This window comes from Anabrus simplex, chromosome 6, assembly GCF_040414725.1.
Source record: "Anabrus simplex isolate iqAnaSimp1 chromosome 6, ASM4041472v1, whole genome shotgun sequence".
In the NCBI taxonomy this organism is placed as follows: domain Eukaryota; kingdom Metazoa; phylum Arthropoda; class Insecta; order Orthoptera; family Tettigoniidae; genus Anabrus; species Anabrus simplex.
In genome coordinates, this window is record NC_090270.1 from 253,355,061 (window position 1) to 253,375,299 (window position 20,239).

The 20,239-nt window shown below is 40.4% G+C and overlaps 1 protein-coding gene across 1 annotated transcript in view; it reads right to left on the minus strand.

The window, feature by feature from the left end:
* Positions 1-653: 653 nt before the first annotated feature.
* Positions 654-20,239, minus strand: part of Pgant35A (polypeptide N-acetylgalactosaminyltransferase 35A) — a 121,328-nt gene continuing 101,742 nt past the window's right edge. Inside the window, exons 11-12 of the mRNA XM_067149276.2 lie at positions 13,693-13,824; positions 654-1,413 (exon numbers count right to left, since the gene is read on the minus strand). Coding sequence (XP_067005377.2) covers positions 1,276-1,413; positions 13,693-13,824 — 270 coding nt within the window. The 3' untranslated portion in view covers positions 654-1,275. The remainder of the gene's footprint in view (positions 1,414-13,692; positions 13,825-20,239) is intronic.

The following is a 20,239-nucleotide window of genomic DNA, read 5'->3' on the forward strand; positions in this document are numbered from 1 at the left end:
GCCAGATGTTCTGTGAGTTACAAGTTTCTGTAGCAGAAAAGAGGTCATGTATGAATGTAATGTAATACATATAATCAAATTACATCAACAGCTCACACTTACAGAGATCTGTGACGACAACAACAGTAACCACTTTTTAAGTAACATCATGCCTATTTATTTTTCAAGTCTTCATATTCTTTCTTAGAAAACTTGTTTTAGTAGATTCAATGTATCAAACACTCAACAGTTATAGATCAAATGATGAGTTAACATAATGATATTTTTACAACTTGCACTGATATGTCCATAAAAATACCCAACCAACATGATATTCTCTTGTGTATCATGATATATGTCAAACCATCCGTTATGAGCAGGACACTTGGCAAGCATGAAAATATCCACAATCAATCCAATGAACACCAATAACAACAGAGTAATGCATTATATAATGCGACCCTGTTACAATAATGTTCACACAATTTTCTCAAAATACTTTCAAGAGTTATTTACAGCTGCCAAGTAATCAGTCCATTTCTTTTAAACATTCTTCAGTCTTATCAACAGCTGATCAACATCCATTTCATGGAAATAAAATACAATAATCACAGCATTTAACAACTGTTTTAAAGACTACAATTTTAAACAAAAACATTAATAAAAAAGTTGAGTATTTAGTAGATACTATAAATAAGCAACAAAAATAAAGTATTCTGCTTCCCTTGGGAAACAAGCAATAAACAAAATTTCAGATCTGAGTTGCAACACTAGGACAAATTTGCCAAGGCAAATGCCAGGAACAGAGTTAACCTCATTCTCTTGCCAACTTGCTTAACATTCTTACGGTAGCTGTAAATACAAATAATGGTAATAACTGGGTCCTGGACTAGAAGTAGACAAGGAGAAAGGAGTAAACAGAGAGATTGTTTTTTATATTCTCACCTTGATAGTTGGCTTTCCGTAAATTTCATACAAGCAAAAACCTGCATTCTGCACAGAAATTTGCCTGTTTCAATACAATATAATATGAACACCCTCAGGCAATATACAACTGAGAGGCAGAACCCAACTGTTGGCACCAAATTAATATCTATTATCACCATTATTTTACAGCTGGAAATGACACTGTGTATGATGAGCCATGTGGTGTGGATGATGGCTCAAGTGAACGTTCACATTCTATCAGCCTGCAAAAGCGAGAAGGACCGTGAACATGAACGTCATCAGACATATGACGATCTGTAGGACAAACATGAAAGGGAGATGCCACCAGGGCACGGGAACCTGCACGAATCAGCTGGTAGTCCTAACAAGGTCCCACTCACTCGGATGAAGCTCTGAGCACAGTACCATGACGACGTGAGCATCCTTGGCAGGACGCTCCACACCCAGACACATTCCAGCTGCCATGTTGTAGATCGGAGTGCGTTTCTGAAACATACATTTATATTTTTAACGTTACTTATGTCGCAACCTGAAGATTTCTGAGCATACTGACCTATGGCTCAACTTATGGTGGTAACAAGTCTTCAAATATTCAAACCACCATATTCATAAATATAACAAACTGCACAGTTTCCTTGCACCACATATGGCAAAACAAACGACAATGAAATGTTATTTAGTTGTGTTGGTATAGTATATGTTCAAAATGTGTACCAGCATGTGGCTCATGTTCATAACATTTCTGAAGAAACGCTGGTAATGTCACAACTGAAAAAGCCTAAAGACTTTTAAAGAGCTTAAATGTTTTTAACATTTTCAATCAATGATATTAAATTATGGTTTCCTTCTAGGAAGCTAATTTTTTTGATACAAGCCAAAGGCAGGCATTTATACAAGTGGAGGCACATGCTTCCCCTAGTGCACCGTCAATGCACTGTCCTTCATGGGAGGCTTGCAGTGGTGTCTCAATGGCGCACTAAAGCCAGCGTCTTGAAAGGTGTAGCATACCAACTGATGAGCCCACTGCTGCACTGGGGTGAAATGCTGGTAATTTCACGATTGAAAAAGCCTAAAGACTTAAAGATCTTAAATGTTTTTAACATTTGTAATTGATGGAATTAAATTATGGTTTCCTTCTAGAAACCCAATTTGATTTCTGAAGAAGTTAAATAGAAGTTGCTTTAAGAACACAGAAAAAAAAGAAAAAAAGTTATCTTCTCACTTCACAAGATTCGGGAATAGAGGTCATTTGGGATCTCTGGGGACTATGTTTGAAGGGTAATTAGCTTATGAAAAGCCACGTCTCCACCAAAAATCATGCTCAATTGGAAATCCAGCATTTCTAGCCATAGCCCGACAATGTAATTTCCATTGCAGCAGACTTTTTCACAGAGCTATCATGCCTATCTCATCGCACTCCTCCTGACAGGCTTTCCAGAAGCCACTGATAGTGCGTGGACATCTATTTCCTAAGGCTCTTTTTAAGAGTCGAAATGCATAGAAGTCCATGGGTAACCCATCGGGTGCCTTCAATGGAATGTCAATAAAAGGCATTGCACGGATTCCTGTTACCATCTCCATTCTCTCTAGGAACAGACAAGTTGAACAAGAGGTGTGGCTGGATGCTTTATCTCATGTACCCATACCTGATTTTTCACCCTCCCATACAGTGTAACATCACTCCCTGTTTTGACATGCTCAAGTTGATAACAGTGCCACCAGTGGTCTTCAAACTTGTCACCGGAGATTCCGAACGACCTTCAGTATTTGCAGGCGGATCATCTGCCTCGAAAATTAACTCTTTCAAAATTTAGGTATCTGGGGTCTTGAGATCCAGAGAGCAGGAAGGGTATGGGAATGGAGTTCAAAGATAAATTAGGCAATCTCCAAACTGTCATTGCATAACGGTAAGGGACAACCCCACCATATTGTTGCATCCACTGTCGTTGGAGGGTTAAGACTCTGGCATGATAAAAACAGTGCAAATCCAACAAGAATAGCATAATAATGAGGTCTCTGTAAACTACCTCATCCACTGCTTTTGGATTCTTGATGAAATAAGTGTCCAACATTCCATCACCAGACACGGTGCATCAAATCGTAACCCATGTACTGTGTAGTGGTTTCTGTAAAACATCAGGCCGTTTAAGCCCTAAAAATGAGCTGTCAGATGATGTAGCCATCAAAGTGAAAATGGCTTTCATCTGAAAAACAATGATGCAGAAGAAATATGGATCATCAATGAGGAACACTTGGCCGCAATACTGCAATCGGGTTCACTCATCCCTTTCTGTTAAACGCTGAGCAACTTGAATTTGGTATGCAAATACACCCAGATATTTAAGCATCCACTGAACAGATCTATTGCTCAAACAGAATTTCAGATATTTGCTGCAGACAGCAACACTTACTGAAGAAGTTTTACAAGATTCTAGTTTGCGGAGATGGTTCTTCTGTTGATGTAAGACTGATCTCGTACGACAGTAATTGTCAATGACAGCTAGCATTGTTTTGTTATTTTGTTCTTCCTATTAAATCACTCCTAGTACCGTTCTTCAGTGTGATGCAAACTCAGCCCACTCTGAAGCCCCACTTTGAGCAGAAATAACGTTCCATGGTAAACACCTTCTCCTGTGTAGTGAGAACCGTAATTGCAGAAATAAACACAACACTAAATTCACAACATACGATAAATACAATACATGCAATAAATAAATGCAGTCGAATATATTTTTTGCGGACACCGTCAGTTCTGTGAAGTGAAATAGCGCATGGCTTTTAGTGCCAGGATGTGTCCAAGGACTTCGGCTCACCAGGTGCAGTTCTTTCGATTTGCGACCTGCGCGTTGTGATGAGGATGAAATGATGAAGACGACATATACACCCAGTCCCCGTGCTAGAGGAGTTAACCAATTATGGTTAAAATTCCTGACCCTGCCAGGAATCGAACCCAGGACCCCTGTGACCGAAGGCACGCTCACAATTTAGCCATGGAGCCGGACGTCAGTTCTGTGGAAGAATGTCCATTACGAGAGGTGTTTGTTGAAACCAAGATTGTATAAATTAATCAAATCTTTTATTGGCAAAGAACGTCCATTTTACACATAAGCATGCATCTTTATTTTGATTATTCTATATGTCTTTCGGTTCGTAACTTGTCAGATGTCTGTTAACCTATCTTTCCAGTACTCTAAGTCACTGACACATCACCACCTTTTCTACACACAGTTTTGAAAAAGTCATTGAGACATTACATTTTCCAAAACAATGTAGGCACCCATTGCTAACTAAAAGTCTAATCTGGAGCACTTCCAGGAAAAGTTATGAGACAGTCTTCCCTGCTTACCACCTTCCTCTATTATACTTCTCATGTATCAGAAATGTCCACTTTCTTCAGGACTACTTCTCTAAGCAGTGTATCTACTGTAATCTTCCTTTTTGTCCACAGAAAGCCACTTTTCCTCACACTGAACTTCATCCCATTGTGTTCCACTGCTTCTATCCATGCTGCTCCTGTAATTCCGTTTTTATTATCCCACCACCTTCATTTTCTCTTCCCCAGTCATTCCAGATACTATCACACTTGAGATCCATTACCTTAAAACTAAAATGCAGTACATTTTTGAAAAACTTCTGTATTGAATAAAATGGTAAGCCAGATGGATTCTCTTCATTTATATTCCCTTGGGCAAAAAAAATTAACTGTGCCTTTTAGAGGATTGCACAAGATTGAGACAGCAGTAAGAAATTTACAAAATAACCTAATACCATAAAGTTAAAGATAAGATAGCAGATATCTTGCATTCAGGGGTTCAAATGGACTGTATTGCAATTGACCTGTCTAAGGCATTTGATAGTGTGGATCATGGGAGACTACTGGCAAAGAAGAGCGCAATTGGACTAGACAAAAGAGTGACTGAATGGGTAGCTATATTTCTACAAAATAAATTTGAGAGAATTAGAGTAGGCGAAGCTTCATCTGACCCTGTAATAATTAAGAGGGGAATTCCTCAAGGCAGTATTATTGGACCTTTATGTTTTCATATATATATATATATATATATATACATAAATGATAGACATAAAGAAGTGGAATCAGAGATAAGGCTTTTGAAGATGATGTTATTCTGTATAGAGTAATAAATAAGTTACAAGATTGTGAGCAAGTGCAAAATGACCATGAGAACTTTGTGAGATGGACAGTAGGCAATGGTATGATGATAAATGGGGTTAAAAGTCAGGTTAAAAATATGAACAGTCCTCTCAGTTTTAATTACTGCATTGATGGGGTGAAAGTACTTTGATGATGATGATGCTTGTTGTTTTAAGGGGCCTAACATCAACGTCATCGGCCCCTGAAAGTACTTTATGGGGATCACTGTAAGTACCTAGGTGTCAATATAAGGGGAGATCTCCATTGGAGTAATCACATAAATGGAATTGTAAATAAAGGGAACAGATCTGTGCACCTGGTTATGAGGGTGTTTAGGGGTTATAGTAAGGATATAACGGAGAGGGCATACAAGTCCATGGTAAGACCCCCACATAGAGTATGGTTCCAGTCTATGGGACCCTCACTAGGATTACTTGATTCAAGAACGTGAAGAAATCCAAAGAAAAGCAGCTCAATTTGTTCTGGGTGATTTCCGACCAAAGAGTAGTGTTACAAAAATGTTGCAAAGTTTGTGCTGGGAAGACTTGGGAGACAGAAGATGAGCTGCTTGACTAAGTGGTATGTTCCGAGCTGTCAGTGGAGAGATGGCGTGGAATGACATTAGTAGACGAATAAGTTAGAGTGGTGTCTTTAAAAGTAGGAAAGATCACAATATGAAGATAAAGTTGGAATTCAAGAGGACAAATTGGGGCAAATATTCATTTATAGGAAGGGGAGTTAGGGACTGGAATAACTTACCAAGGGAGATATTCAATAAATTTCCAATTTCTTTGAAATCATTTAAGAAAAGGCTAGGAAAACAACTGATACAGGATTTGCCACCCGGGCGAATGCCCTAAATGCAGATCAGTAGCGATTTGACTTTGATATAACTATACAATGAATCACCAAAATTCATGGGAAGACACTGAATGTGATGTTAATAAAGAGTTGCTCCTCTGCAAGCTCTCAAAACAGCAGCAATACGGCAAGGCATCGACTCTACAAGATGTTGGAATCGTTCTGGAGGAATCTGGACCCACGCATCTTGCAATGCTACCCACAACTGGTCTTGTGTAGTTTGTGTGGGGTTCATGGAGCGTACACCAGCACTTACAGCATCCCATAAATTCTCAATTTTATTAAGATCAGGGGATCTGGAGGGCCAATACATGGTCGTAACTTCACTGGAGTGCTCCTCCAACCACCTGCATGCCACCACAAAACGGTGACATGGCGCACTGTCCTGTTGAAACACTGCATCTCCATCAGGTTGCTCTAGGGCCAGAAAGGGATGCAGATGGTCTGAAAGAATGTCCACATAACGTGCACCTGTCAGCGCTCCTTGAAGCCAGACAATGGGGCCTAATTGTGACTACGAGAATGCCGCCCAAACCACCTCCTGCCTGGACACAACCTTGTTGACATGCAGGATCCATAGCTTCATGGGGCATACGCCACACATTCTCACGCCCATCAGCTCGATACAAGTGGAACTGGGATTCATCGGACCATACCACATGGTGCCACTGTTCCATGGTCCATTGCCGATGTTCGCGGGCCTATGCATGTCGCTGACCTCTGTGTCGAGGTGTCAGCAAAGGGACACGACTTTGTCGTCGGCTGGTGAAGTCTATGCGGTGCAATTTCTTCCTTACAGTCCTGATAGAAATGGGTTTATAACTCCCAACATTCAACTGGGCAGAGGTCTGACTCACAGTAGCCCATCGAGAGCCCAGTATGGTTCTGCGGAGGTGACGTAATGTCCGTTCGTTAAACACCTGTGGTCTTCCCTTGCAGTTTACGTGGGTGGTAACATTCTCTGCGATATTGAAGATCCACTCTCGACACTGTTGACCTCGGAAACCCGAATCCGCATGTAATCTGCGCAATGCTATGACCCATGTGCCGATGATCATCCTATGTTCAAAATCAGTTAAATTGCAACATGCTGCCATCTTCACGACATTGGTGTCTGTGACAGATGCTCAGCTACGCCGCAGGTAGCTGCAATGCTCAGGGGTCATACACAGCACATTTTCTAATGGGACACCCCTTCCCATGACTTTTGGCCTCTCACTGTAATTCAAGTTACGGTATTTGAAGGATATTTGATTAAGGGCAAATATGAATAATTCAAGCTTCCAACAGAAGATGAGAAACAGTAGATATGCATTTGATGAAAACACACACCTACAGTATTTACAATTCCTAAAACTTTGAGAAGAGCTGTTTTAAAAATCACAGGACCTTTCTACAACATAGTTTCAGGAAACGACAGAAACCAGACATCTCCCTAATAAAAGTTTGAAAGTATGAAGTTTTGATATGAACAGAACATCATTTTATTTACTGCAATTAAAAATATGTGAGTAATTTGGAGGAAAATATTATGAAGACGCATATGTGGTACACAGTATTATGAAACAAACAATATTTCATTGCTACACTTGTTGCACCTTATATGATGCAGGAGGTCAAATGGACTGTACCACTACTGACCAATCCAATGCCTTTGATAGAGTACATCATGGTAGGCTGCTGACGAAAACGAGAGCTATTGGACCAGACAAAAGAGTGCTCGAATGGGCGACTAAATTTCTAGAAAATAAAATTTGAGAGTTAGAGTAGGTGAAGCATTATCTCATCCTGTAACAATTAACAGGGGTGTTGTCCAGGAATGAATTTAAATTGCAAAGTAACGCAAATTCTGTGAATAACACCACAGACACCACAATCTGTATAATAAAAACACTTTTTTAAATACTTTACCACACCACACCAAACATTCTTGTCCACAAGCCAATATTCGAATTGTTTGGTATCGTTTCTCGCAGGGCAATCAATACTACGATATATTGTTGATAGTCTTGTTACATGGTGACAGTCTTGGATAGTAGTGGTGTGGCCGGTGGTGAACAGCTGTTATCTCGTTGCATGAATAGTTTGGCTGACTACCTCAAGAAAGTTACGCGATTGTTTTTCCACATTGGGAACTACGTTTGCCTCCTATTACATCGGTAGCGAGTATAATTTGTAGTAAAGAATTATATATACTCTAATTTAATAAAACTGTGCATTGTGTTACTTGCGCGAATCAGTTGGCGAACACATTTTCGTCGTGGTAGTTCAGAACTTAGCAGTAAGCAAAGATGAGATGCGACATAATTTAAATATTATGAAAGGAATTCAGATATAAATTTTGTGTGTGGTTACGACTTTATACTGGCATGTGACCGCAATCAACCATGTGATTACAGTGTTTGTTACTGGGTATCCCAAAATTGGGTTTAAAAATGCTGAAGGTAGCAGTTTCTGCCATGAACAGACTTAAAGAATATAAGAATGAAGGATTTATAATTTATTGTGGCATGTCTGTTAGATTATTGCAGTAAAGATACTTCAGACAAACATTGCAAATCGGAGAAGCATTCGAAACGCCGAGAAACTTTGTGGCTTGAAGTTAGTGTTCTTAGTGTGGCCACAATGAAAGAAACATTATCAAGTGCTAGATGCGTGAAGGATTTGAAAGAAGAGTTTATTTTGGACACTACTACTGCGTTCGTGAAAGCTAAAATACCAGTAGAAAAACTAGACAATCCTGCTATCTGTACTTGGCTTAATAAGTACGTTCGTGAAAGTGAAGTTTTACCATCACAAATCAGAGCCATCAGAAATACATCCCCATGATTGGTGAAAGAAGGAAGAGCTAAAAAAAAAAACAAAGAAGTATTTCTTTTATGTGACTAAACAACTTACAAGAATGGCAGGTGCGTTTTTAACATCCTACTTCATCCATCAATACCATCAACTGAAATGAACACCCTTCTGGATGCCTGTTGTTCTAGATTTTGCCAATAGCGCTAATTGCGCCAATGCTATATTAGACACTTTGAATTCCTAAGAAATTGAACAGGAGTGTGCAGTGGCAGTAGTTATGGACTCTGCACGCTACATGACAAAATGTGTAACTACTCTTCAAGGACTGACTGAAGAAGTAGGTCATGTCAAGTGCTGGGCTCATATTTGAAAACCAAGTTGACAAATAGTACATGTCCATAGTAAATACAAAGAATGCATTTTTAAATATGCAAAAAAGGAAAAAGGAACTACACTGCATATCTATGGGAGAAATATGAAAACACAGAACAAGACGATGAAATTCCAGCTTTTCCAATGCCTGTGTGTACAGGATGGAACTCCTAGTTTAAGGCTGCGATGTATATGGCCACACATGTCGAAGATCTGGTAGCATTATTTCAAAACACTGGAAGATTCAAATTCTGGGGTCAAATTTTCCCAACAAGCTTCGACTTCAACAATACAAATTAAAATTACAGTGTATGTTACTGTTGCTGGTGCCTTTCTTATGGACTAGCATAATTTCTTGGAGAGATCTAAGTACCCAACAATTCATGTACTGGCTGGGAAGCTAGATGATCTTGAGGTAAAAATCAAGCTATTAGTTGATGGCGAGTATTCAACCAGACACTCCTACAGAATTTGGAACAGCTTCCTCAAAAGGTGTAGATAATGGTTAAGCCCAAGCTTATGTGTGTTGACCACACAGCTCTAGTAAAAGTCAGGACTTATGGACCATGGAACCAGCCAGGATGACTGCAGAGGTCATTGGGTTACTGTTTGATCCTCGGCATGCACCTAAGAACATCTCCTTCAGAAATGCTCCAGTTTATAAAGAATGCCGCATTTCTTAAGAGGTTGGAGTCTCAACAGTTTTTAGAAGCTCACAGCATTTACCTGACTGCTGAGACTTGTTCAGACTAAGACTGTAGTGTGAAAGACAGCTGTTCCAATCTTCAACTTGACGATGAAATCCACTTCTGGTGGTATCGGCAAGTGTGACATCATCTGCATATAAGAGTCCAAGGAACACTTCTTTGCAGGTCCCATGTAATTGTCCATGGCTAGGACAAGAGCAGTGGGGACAGTGCTGAGCCTCTTAGTCTACACCGACTTTCACCTAATAGCTCTCCGAGATAGAAAAACATAAAAGACTTTTGGTGTTCGTGTATAGTATCTTGATCCAAATGATAAGCATGTCTGGTACACCACGGTCGCGAAGTGTACACCAGATCTCACAGCGTGGAACACAGTCGAAAGCCTTTTTAAGATTAAGGATGGCAATATGCAGTGGCCATCCTTTCTCTTGGTGATTTTCAATGAGCATTCTGGCAGCGAAGACTGCATTGGTTGTTCCAGCACCCTTGATGAACCTGCACTGGTTGGTACTAATGCCGACGATTTCATGCAATCATCAATCAAGGATTCTCACAAAGATCTTCATTGTGGGCGTCAAGAGGCAAATAGGATAGTAATTTGCACATTCTGCGGGATCACTTCTTGCTTAACCTTTAGGAGTCACATTTAAATAGAGAATGTTTGCTCAGTAGGTCGTATTTACAGGGGGCAAGTTTTACACGTTTCAAACAAATGCTTAATTTAGCTAAACTTTAAATATAGGGTTGAATCTTTATATACAGGGCCGATTATGCTACTGATTTTGCTTTTCTGTTTCACACCTATACCTTTAAATCTACAGTACACTCTTGTGCTACAGTATGAAACAAATGCCTGGATGTAGACCAGGTTTCTTTTCACACGTTGCACAAAAGTACACAGTTTTCCATTAACCACCCTTGACTTTCCTATTTGAACACAATGCGCAGACCTTTGTGTTCCTTTTCTCGTTGGAATGAACAAAATGTGGTTTCCTGCTAAGCCTTTAACACTTGTCACATGTTGACTGTCAACCTCGCTTCGCTGATCCTCACACACTTTTTCTCGGCCAATAGTTCTTCTACCAAATTTCTCCCAACTTCAGAAATATCCTAGAAGACATAATGTCACAGTCAGAATTCTCAACTGCATCAATAATGCCTGAATCGCTCAAAAGGGTATGTTTACATTTGTTATCTATATTACTAATACCAATAGAAATGGTCCGTTATTGGACATTATAAATTTTCCAGCTAACTCATTCCTGGTTGCCAGCATTTTGCCCCGTGTGCTAGGCTGGGCTCATCAGTTGGTACCTAGCACACCTACCAAGACGCTGGCTAGCGCATACTGTGGAGGCCACTGCATAGGCTAACTGCAGCCACCAGCAACTCATTCGGAACAAATAATTCAGATTCCCTTTGGGAACCAACATCTACATCATCTGATGGCCAAGCAGGCATCAATTGTTGGTAATGAGACAAAGTCTCTCATTATGCATTGGCACTGCTGGTGGCTGCAGTTAGCCTACGCAGAGGCCTCCACGGTATGCACTAGCCAGCGTCTTGGTAGGTGTGCTAGGTACCAACTGATGAGCTCGGCCTAGCACACGGGGCGAAATGCTGGCAACCAGGAATGAGTTAGCTGGAAAATTTACAATGTCCAATAACGGACCATTTATATTGGTATTATAAATTTACTCATTCGGAACAAATATTTCAGATTCCCTTTGGGAATCAACATCTACATCATCTATATTACTGGCAGATGCCATGATGCTCAGCGAGTATGCAGAACATAAACAGAAAGGCTTCGTTGTTTCTTGCTGGAATTTGATAGAAGTGTTTTGATATATTTAGAGAAATTTCGTTACTCCTTTACGAATTTAACACAACCACCAATATTGCACAATAAAGCGTATCATTGCCAAAAGATGATCGTAAATCACAAGTCGGGTTCCACCCGAGATTTGACATCCTTGAGAAAAACATGTTGGGGCCAGCCCGCCAGTCGGCCAGTAAAGGTTAAATATAGGCACAGTGATGCTTGTAGCCCAATCACTGGACAGAGTCAACTATGGCATTGAAAATGTTGGTCAGATAGTTCCTGTAACTTCCAGACGTCTGCAGGAAGGTCATCTGGTCCTGGCACAATTTTTTTTTTTTTTTGCTAGTTGCTTTACGTCGCGTCGACACAGACAGGTCTTATGGCAACTATGGGACAGGAAAGGCCTAGGAATGGGAAGGAAGCGGCCGTGGCCTTAATTGAGGTACAGCCCCAGCATTTGCCTGGTGTGAAAATGGGAAACCACGGAAAACCATCTTCAGGGCTGCCAACAGTGGGGTTCGAACCCACTATCTCCTGGATGCAAGCTCACAGCTGCACGCTCCTAATCGTAAGGCCAACTCGCCTGGTCCTGGCACTTTTTGGTTTTTCATATTACTGATAGTGATGGTGACTTCCTCTGATGTGATGCGTAAGATAGGACTGCTGTTGGATCACCTTCTGGAATAGGAGAATGTGGGAACTCTTATGTTGAAAATTTTGTCAAAGTGTCGTTGTTAATGTTTAAGGACATTCTGTTTGTCCTGTAATTGTTGACCATCTTTGCCTTTTATGCACACATAATGCTCAACATTCTGTTCTGACTCTGTTCTAGTTTTGGTCAGCCCGAAGATAGATTTTCCTCCTTTCTTTGAGTTCAGTGTTGTATACAGGTTGTTATAGTGACTGTGCCTAGCTTCAGCGACAGCTTTCTTAGCCTCAAGTTTGGCTGACATATCTTTCCCTGCTCTCTAGGGTCTTTTGTGAAACAGAGTTTCTGTAAGTCTTCTTTTCATGCACCTCTTCCTGGAGTTGGGCCATCCATAACCACGTTCGCTTGTCAATATGGCGGGAACTAATTTTCGTTATACCTAGGGTTGGTGTAGCGGTTGCAGTGACAGATTTGCAGAATATGGTCCATGTGTTGACAACCCTTTGACACCGTTAAGCAGCATCATGACAAAATGGGGGTCAATGACTGGACATGAGATGTTTTAAATTCTGAAACACACTACTTGCAGTGCTGATTCTAGTTTTGATTCTACATCTGGAACCCATTCTTGTGTCAGCAACCATCCTAAGTACTTGCAAAGGTGATTCCATCTAGGGTGATAACGTCTGTCTGTTAGGTCATCAGCCCAGAGGCTGGTTGGATCCTCAAATAGCACCACCAAAGGCTATGCAGTTATAGGGAAACAGCAAAAACCAATGGCAGAGCCAAAATGAGGCATACTAGGCAAGATGAGGAGTGAGGTAGTTTGCCATTGCTTTCCTCACTGGGCCAGAATGTGCCACTGAGCACGACTGATCATATGAGCAACACCTTTCATAACACTCGGACACTAGTTGTGCTCCGAATGTCATTATTCAGCACCACTCACACCCCAGCAACTTCCACATTGTCACAGCCATGGATGAGACTGGGACTTCAGTGGAAGATACACTTTCCTCTGGCCTGTGCCAAGAGACCGATACAAAAGTACTGCATCCATCAAGAAATGGCAAAAGGCAGAGGGTGATAACAGCATTAGCAAATTTTTGCTTGCTAATTATCATAAATATTGTTTTTAGAATGTTTATGTTGTTAAGGCAAAACTTACTGCTTATTTCATTTATGCTATTCAAACAGAATTAAAGGTCTTTCAAAATGCAATTTAGTGTCTTGTGCATAGCAAATGGTGTTTGTTCCCAATGATCTTAATAACTTCATCAACAGCAACTCTACTCATTAAATATATCAAAAGAAAGATGTAAAAATTACAATTATTTTAAGAAAAATTAAATTTCTTAATCACAACAGATAGAATGCTGAGCCATGCCACATTACTCACATCGTCTCTGTGTTTCCACTCCTGATCACCACCCATCTCATGGCACTTGGAGATATGAAGAAACTTGCCAGAGCCATCCATACAGAGTAGCTGGGCCAGGACCAGTTCACTCTTGTCTGTCTCATACCACATCTGTAAACAAAACATAGCTAGTACAACCATAAAGAAAACAGGAAAGAAACGAAGGAAGAGTTCAGAGGAAGTAATGAATAGAAATACAGTAGAAGACTGCTATAACGAGTATGTCGTGTGTCTGCGCGCTCCTTGCTCTGCGCCGCCTGCTCCGCGCACGCAACAGCCTGGATTGTTCTCGACTCTACGAGACGTCTGCACTGCGTTTGCCTGTTACATCAGCCAGCTATATAAAGGCACTGCCTTCCAGCCACAGGCGAGGACTTCACAGTGCCCAGCACCAGATTACGCCGAATGTCGAACACGGAGGCTATCCCTCTTAAAAAGGTGTCTCGAATAGGTGGACTGATTCTGAGTGTTTGAGGTTTCATCTCGGGTTACTGCCTCCGCTCCCTTTTCCCGCAGCTACGTCGAGCCCGATGACAGTATTCCCTCAGTCCCACCTAGGCTCAAACACATCAATTAGTATTCTACTAATTATGCATTTCAATGTCAGTTCCTGACAAGTTACAGAAACACCTAATATTCTATTAGTGCAAGCTTTCGCTACTGATTACACTTGTGACGGTATAGAGCAGATAGTTTTCAACTATCAAGACCTCTAGCTTTTCAATGAACTTTCGCATCAAGATAGATTCATGTATATATGTATATAAAGTGTACATTTCTTTTGGAACTTCAGTCTTCAAGCAACGTCAACTGTTTATAATTTTCATACTGCTTCGAGGAAAGTTTTATTTGAATGTATGTATATATGTTGTTAAGACTATCTGAAGCAATAAAATATAGTTGTGTTCCTGTATACCTGTTCTTGTATACAACAGAGTACCCCATTATAACGACAGTTTTTTCCTGTACCCTTTAAAATTCCTATATTAAACTGTGTATTATCCTTCAGTTATCGACTGTACTGGGGATACACCTTCTTCGGCCAGTTAAACTGCAAGTCTTCTATACGGCCATCTATGTAATCTATCTTGAACAGATATTGCACCAGATACTTGCGATTTTAACGGTTAGATATCTCTGTCGTTGGTTTTGTTGCTCCCCCCTAGCGCCAGGTCGAATTCTAATTAATTTATTAAGAAATTTGTATTGTGACAGGTAGCAAACAAAAGCTTTTAAGTTTTTGTTAATGTGTAAAAGTTGTCAACACTTCTGCTGGTTCCTTCTTCAATAGCTATCAACCAATCAGAAATTTGTAAATATTTTTGCTAGCCAATTAAAACTGGGGGCGTGTACAGGAATCCAGCCTATCTGTAGAGTTCTGGAATCTTCCCCTCAAAATACTATAAAAGCTGGGTGCTTTAGGGCCACACTGTCTTTCTACTTGCTCCAGTTAATTGAACGTAGCATGTTCTTCGGGGGCAGGGGCCACGGTCAGCATTCGGAAGGCCCAGAAACTCAAGGTAATGGCAGAATTTTTATAAGCATGTGATAGCTCCTGCAGATAGCTTGAGGGGAAGGTTTCAACCTATTTTATTTCATGTACATTTCTAAATCTGGTGGTTTAAATGTAATACTTTTGGCCAGTCTGAGGACCCTGTTTTATTCCCTATTGGGAAATCTGTAATGTAAGGGAATAAAGAGTGATTACCCTCTGTTGATTTCCATTCAACTTGGTATGAGGTGACTAAAGTTTCTAAACCTCTAAAATTCTTAACTCTCTTTTGGTATTTAATGTTTCTCTTTTAGTCACCCCAGTGTAGAATAGCCTTAGCCTCTGTATCTTTGGGCCATAAGCCCACTTAGGGTTTTAGATATTTCTAGAAGGAGTGCAAGTGTTTTGCTTCCTTTGCATTTTGTTTATGGCTGATTACAAACAACCTTTTCTTTTTATATTAAGGCCATTTAGTATGGGCAAAAATGCCCCTGTAAATCTATTGTGGTGTGTAGAACTGAGTATGGTGTGAAGTCCCTTAAGGGACAGGAAGTTATAAACTGCTGAGCAATAGACAAGCCCACCTTGGGGCTACCCTGTATACATTTTTTAATTAAGAGCAACCGATAGGTATGCTATTTTTTTTTTTTTTTTGCTACTTGCTTTATGTCTCACCGACACAGATATGTCTTATGGTGACGATAGGATAGGAAAGGCCTAGGAAGTGGAAGGAAGCGGCCGTGGCCTTAATTAAGGTACAGCCCCGGCATTTGCCTGGTGTGAAAATGGGAAACCACAGAAAACCATCTTCAGGGCTGCCGACAGTGGGGCTCGAACCTACTATCTCCCGATTACTGGATACTGGCCGCACATAAGCGACTGCAGCTATCGAGCTCGGTCCGACAGGTATGAAGAGCGTATTAGAAACTGATGCCTCTAAGAGGGTGGATGATATAATTCCTTGTCCACCTTTTCACCCCAGCAGCTTCTTACACCTATGTAAACCACAGAAACCCTGGAACAAGTGGTAGCAGAGCACAGTTGAATGGGCCTGGACAAAGCCCCTTTTAATGGCTTTCTTTAAAATTTAGAATTGAACTAGAAATTTTTTGGTTTTCCAATTTTTTCAAAATTTTGTGATTTTTTTTCATTATGTCTGTCCCCAGAGAGGTTCTTGCTCAAGGAAGCACTTATCTATCAATTAGCTATTAGAAAGAAGCAAAGTCAGCAGTGTTGGTAGTGATCGTGGATAAATCGTCACTACCTTCTCTCCATAAACAGGAATAATAATAGGCAATTCTAAAGAGTCCTTTAACCTGGACGCATCTGTCTCAACCAAGCTGAAGTTCTGTTGAAATTTCCTGAATGTATTTCTTCTTCTGTAAAATGTGTTTCGGCTAACTCTTCTCCACTAGAAATTTTAGGATTTATCCATGCCACAATTCGTATTTCATAATTTGCATGGAAAGGAAGTTATTTGTTTCTAAAAATTTGTCATGCAGATTTCATGTCACATTCTGATATCATGCTTGATCTTCAAAGTAAATCCTGCACATTCAAATTTAGGAGTAATTTCCATATACCTCTTTTGAACTGTAATTCTGTAGCATCTTCAAATATTTTACCTACCCAGAGTGAGATGTCGTTAGATCTTAGGCATCTACTTGAGGATCAAGCTGGTTGCATCTGTAAATTATGTCAGTAATTTCCCAATATGTTTTCAGAAAATCTAGGTGTGACTCACTTAAACTGAATTCAAGATTGAGGTTACGGATTCGATCCCTGTAAAATTTCCTCCCTACAGGTTATCTCTGCCGAAAATGAAGGCCCTCAAGGAAATCACAGACCAAATGTTGAGGGATGGTATCATGTGACCCTCCAAGTCGGTGTACTCTTCACCCATTTTTCTGGTGCCAAAACCACAAGGCGGTTTCAGGCCAGTAATTGATTACAGGGTGTAAAATCGTAAGAATGTTCTACAATCAGTACCCCTTCCCAACTTGCATTCATGTTTTTCTTGGTTTTTTAAGGCTAAATTTTTCACCATCCTAGATCTAAACCAAGCATATAATCAGATACCTCTTGCAGAAGAATCGAAACACCCGACTGCTTTCGCTACTGACTGGAACCTGTATGAATACAACCGCATGACTTTAGGGCTCCCCACGGGCGCAGCGGTTTTCACTAGGCTGTTAGATAGTCTTTTCTCTGACATTACCGTATTTACTCATGTATTAGACCCCCTCGCATATTAGACCCCCCTTGACTTTTTGAGATGAAGAAAATGAAAAAAAATAGATCTTACATACAAGATCCCCCAAAGTAATTCATCAGAGAAGAACAATGATTCCGCTTCAAAGTGGGTACAAGTCTTATGCAGCTGACACAAATTTGTGAATAGTTTCGTCCATACGACCACGCAATGACAACGCGTTGAGTTCATGTGGTACCGGTACGTCTGTGTTTCGTAATTAAGAAATGTCTGCCTCCGTAGCATAGGCCTACTGCAGCTTTGATGATGTCGCACAAATAGGTGAATAGTTTCGTGTCCGACCCGCGCATTGCAAGCACGCATCAGTCATCTATATAGGGCCTGTGTTTTGTAGTTAAGAATGTCCACCAGCGTAATGGTCAGCACAATTCGCTGCCATTCTCGGGAGCCTGAGTTCGATTCCCGGTATGGTATTGGCAGAGATTTACGAATGGCAGGAAGGTCAATTTGCGGTAAAAATGGTACAGGCAACTCCATTCCACTAGGAACCTGTCTAAAAAACAACTGCACCACCTCAAGATGAGGAAACAAGCAGGCGAGATAATTAACAAAGTGATCGTTTAGTATCTTGTAACTTGGGCCAATATAGGTTTTTTGGGAGAGAAGTAGGTTTCAAACGTGATAAAAACAATCCAATGACAATTGTTTTACTTGCCAACATACCTAACAAATAATAATATTGATTTATTATGTCCCCACTAACTTTCAACGATTTTTGGGGATGCCAAACAAAACATACTAGGTTATGCATTAATAAAAATGGGAGACGAGTATATGAAATTAAACATTATGATAATAAATGCATTACTACCACACCTGTAGATATCCATAAATGCGGCAAACTTTCCTGTTATTTATTTTTATTTTCCGTCGTGGAACTTTTGGCACTATCCAGGCAATAGCATACCTAACCTAAACAATGCGGTCTCCCTTATCTCATTTACAGCTGTTTAGGTAAATCCTGATGTGATAAAAGTAGAGAACAAGCATGAAATATACTTAAAAATAAGGGTCTGGCTTTCAACAACCGCAGTTAAAAAGAATGCTTCCAGTCACTATGTATTACATTCGGAAATACAACTTTTAACCTACACTAGTTATCAGCTGGTGGTTTGGTATGCTTTCAACAACACGGTTTTATTCACAAGGAGTGGCTTCTGCTACACATACGCCAGCTGGAAATATCAGAGGCTATCTCCAGAAACCATTTGGGAATAGCTTCACACAGTTTGGACTCTATAGTCAGGAACAAAACTATGTTAAAAAAGATGGGACCTCAAATGCCCTTGGTCTCAATTGCAGTGCATGGCTGACAAGATGGCAGTGAAGATGACGTCACTTGGAATGACGACACGCCGGTAGTAGGGAAGTTAGCAGCGACGACAATTAAAATGAAAACAGTAATCAGGTTTACTGTGTGGTAGGCATACTGCTCAACTGACAAAGACAAATGACAGGCCATTGAGTTATTTTGTATCAATACTGCATAATATAATACGATTCCTTTATCCCTTTTCTCTACGAGGTCAAGTATGAAGTGAGACGAATCTTCATAGCAAGTTTTTACGACTGTATGCCCTTCCTGACCTTGATCTCATCAGAGGAATTAATGAAATGAATGGCATGATATGAGTAACTAAATGGATTATATTTACTTTATATGTAGGCCTAAAAGTTGTGTTCACTATTTATTGACTTTTTACATTTAGAAACACTGCCTTCCAACGAAAATAGCCAGTATAACTCAAATACATTCATATGTTTGTTAAAGAACAGTGTAGAACGTTTGCATGTACAATTTATAGCTCTTTATAGCCTAGAAGTCATATGTTCACTGCACAAAATTTGAGGTTATCGCACACTGGACCCGCCTTTACTATTTTTTGGCTGTGAAAGTGGGGGGGAAAGGGGGTCTAATACGCGAGTAAATATGGTAAATTCGAGAATTTTTACCACTATTTAGATGACATTATTTTCTCTGCGACCTTCGAAGAATATTCAGCTCATCCAGAGGAAGCTCTAAATCTCCTTCATAACGCAAATTTGACGGTCAAGCTGTCAAAAGTATCTTTTGCTAAATCATCTATGTCCTTCTTGAGGCATATTGTGTCACCTGATGTAGTTTCAGTCGATCATTCCAGAACTCAAGCCATCCGTAATTTCAGGCCCCTCAAGGATGTTAAAGGGGTTGATAGATTCATCAGCATGGTGAATTTCATCCCCAACGTCGCTAATAGGGCGGCACCCCTAAATCTGTTTCGCAGGAAAGGTGTCAAATTGGAATGGAGCCCATCTCAAAAAGCCGCTTTCGAGGATATGAAATTAGCTCTCTGTTAACGCTCCGGTCTTGGCTATGCCAAATTTTTCTACCAAATTAATTTTACAGACCGATGCCCCTTCATCGGGAGTCGCTGCGGTTCTTCTTCCTTCAGGAATCCAAACTCTGAAGGCCAAATACTCTATATATGAGTTAGAGGGATTGGCCGTGCTCTTTGCCTTATAAAAATTTCGCCTTTACCTTGAGAATGTTAAATTTAAATTAGAGACCGACAATCAGGCTTTGAGCTTGGTTTTGGCTAGGCCCCATCGTTCCGGGCGATTCAGATCTCAGCGTTTCAGTTTGACGTGCAACACATTCAGGTATCTGAGAATGTGGTCGCACATGGATTAAGCCGAATGTTTGCCGGCGATTCTGATTCTGTTGATTTGGACGAAAGGCCTTCGCCTTCTATTTCCACACCTTCTACTATAAGTGCTATTCT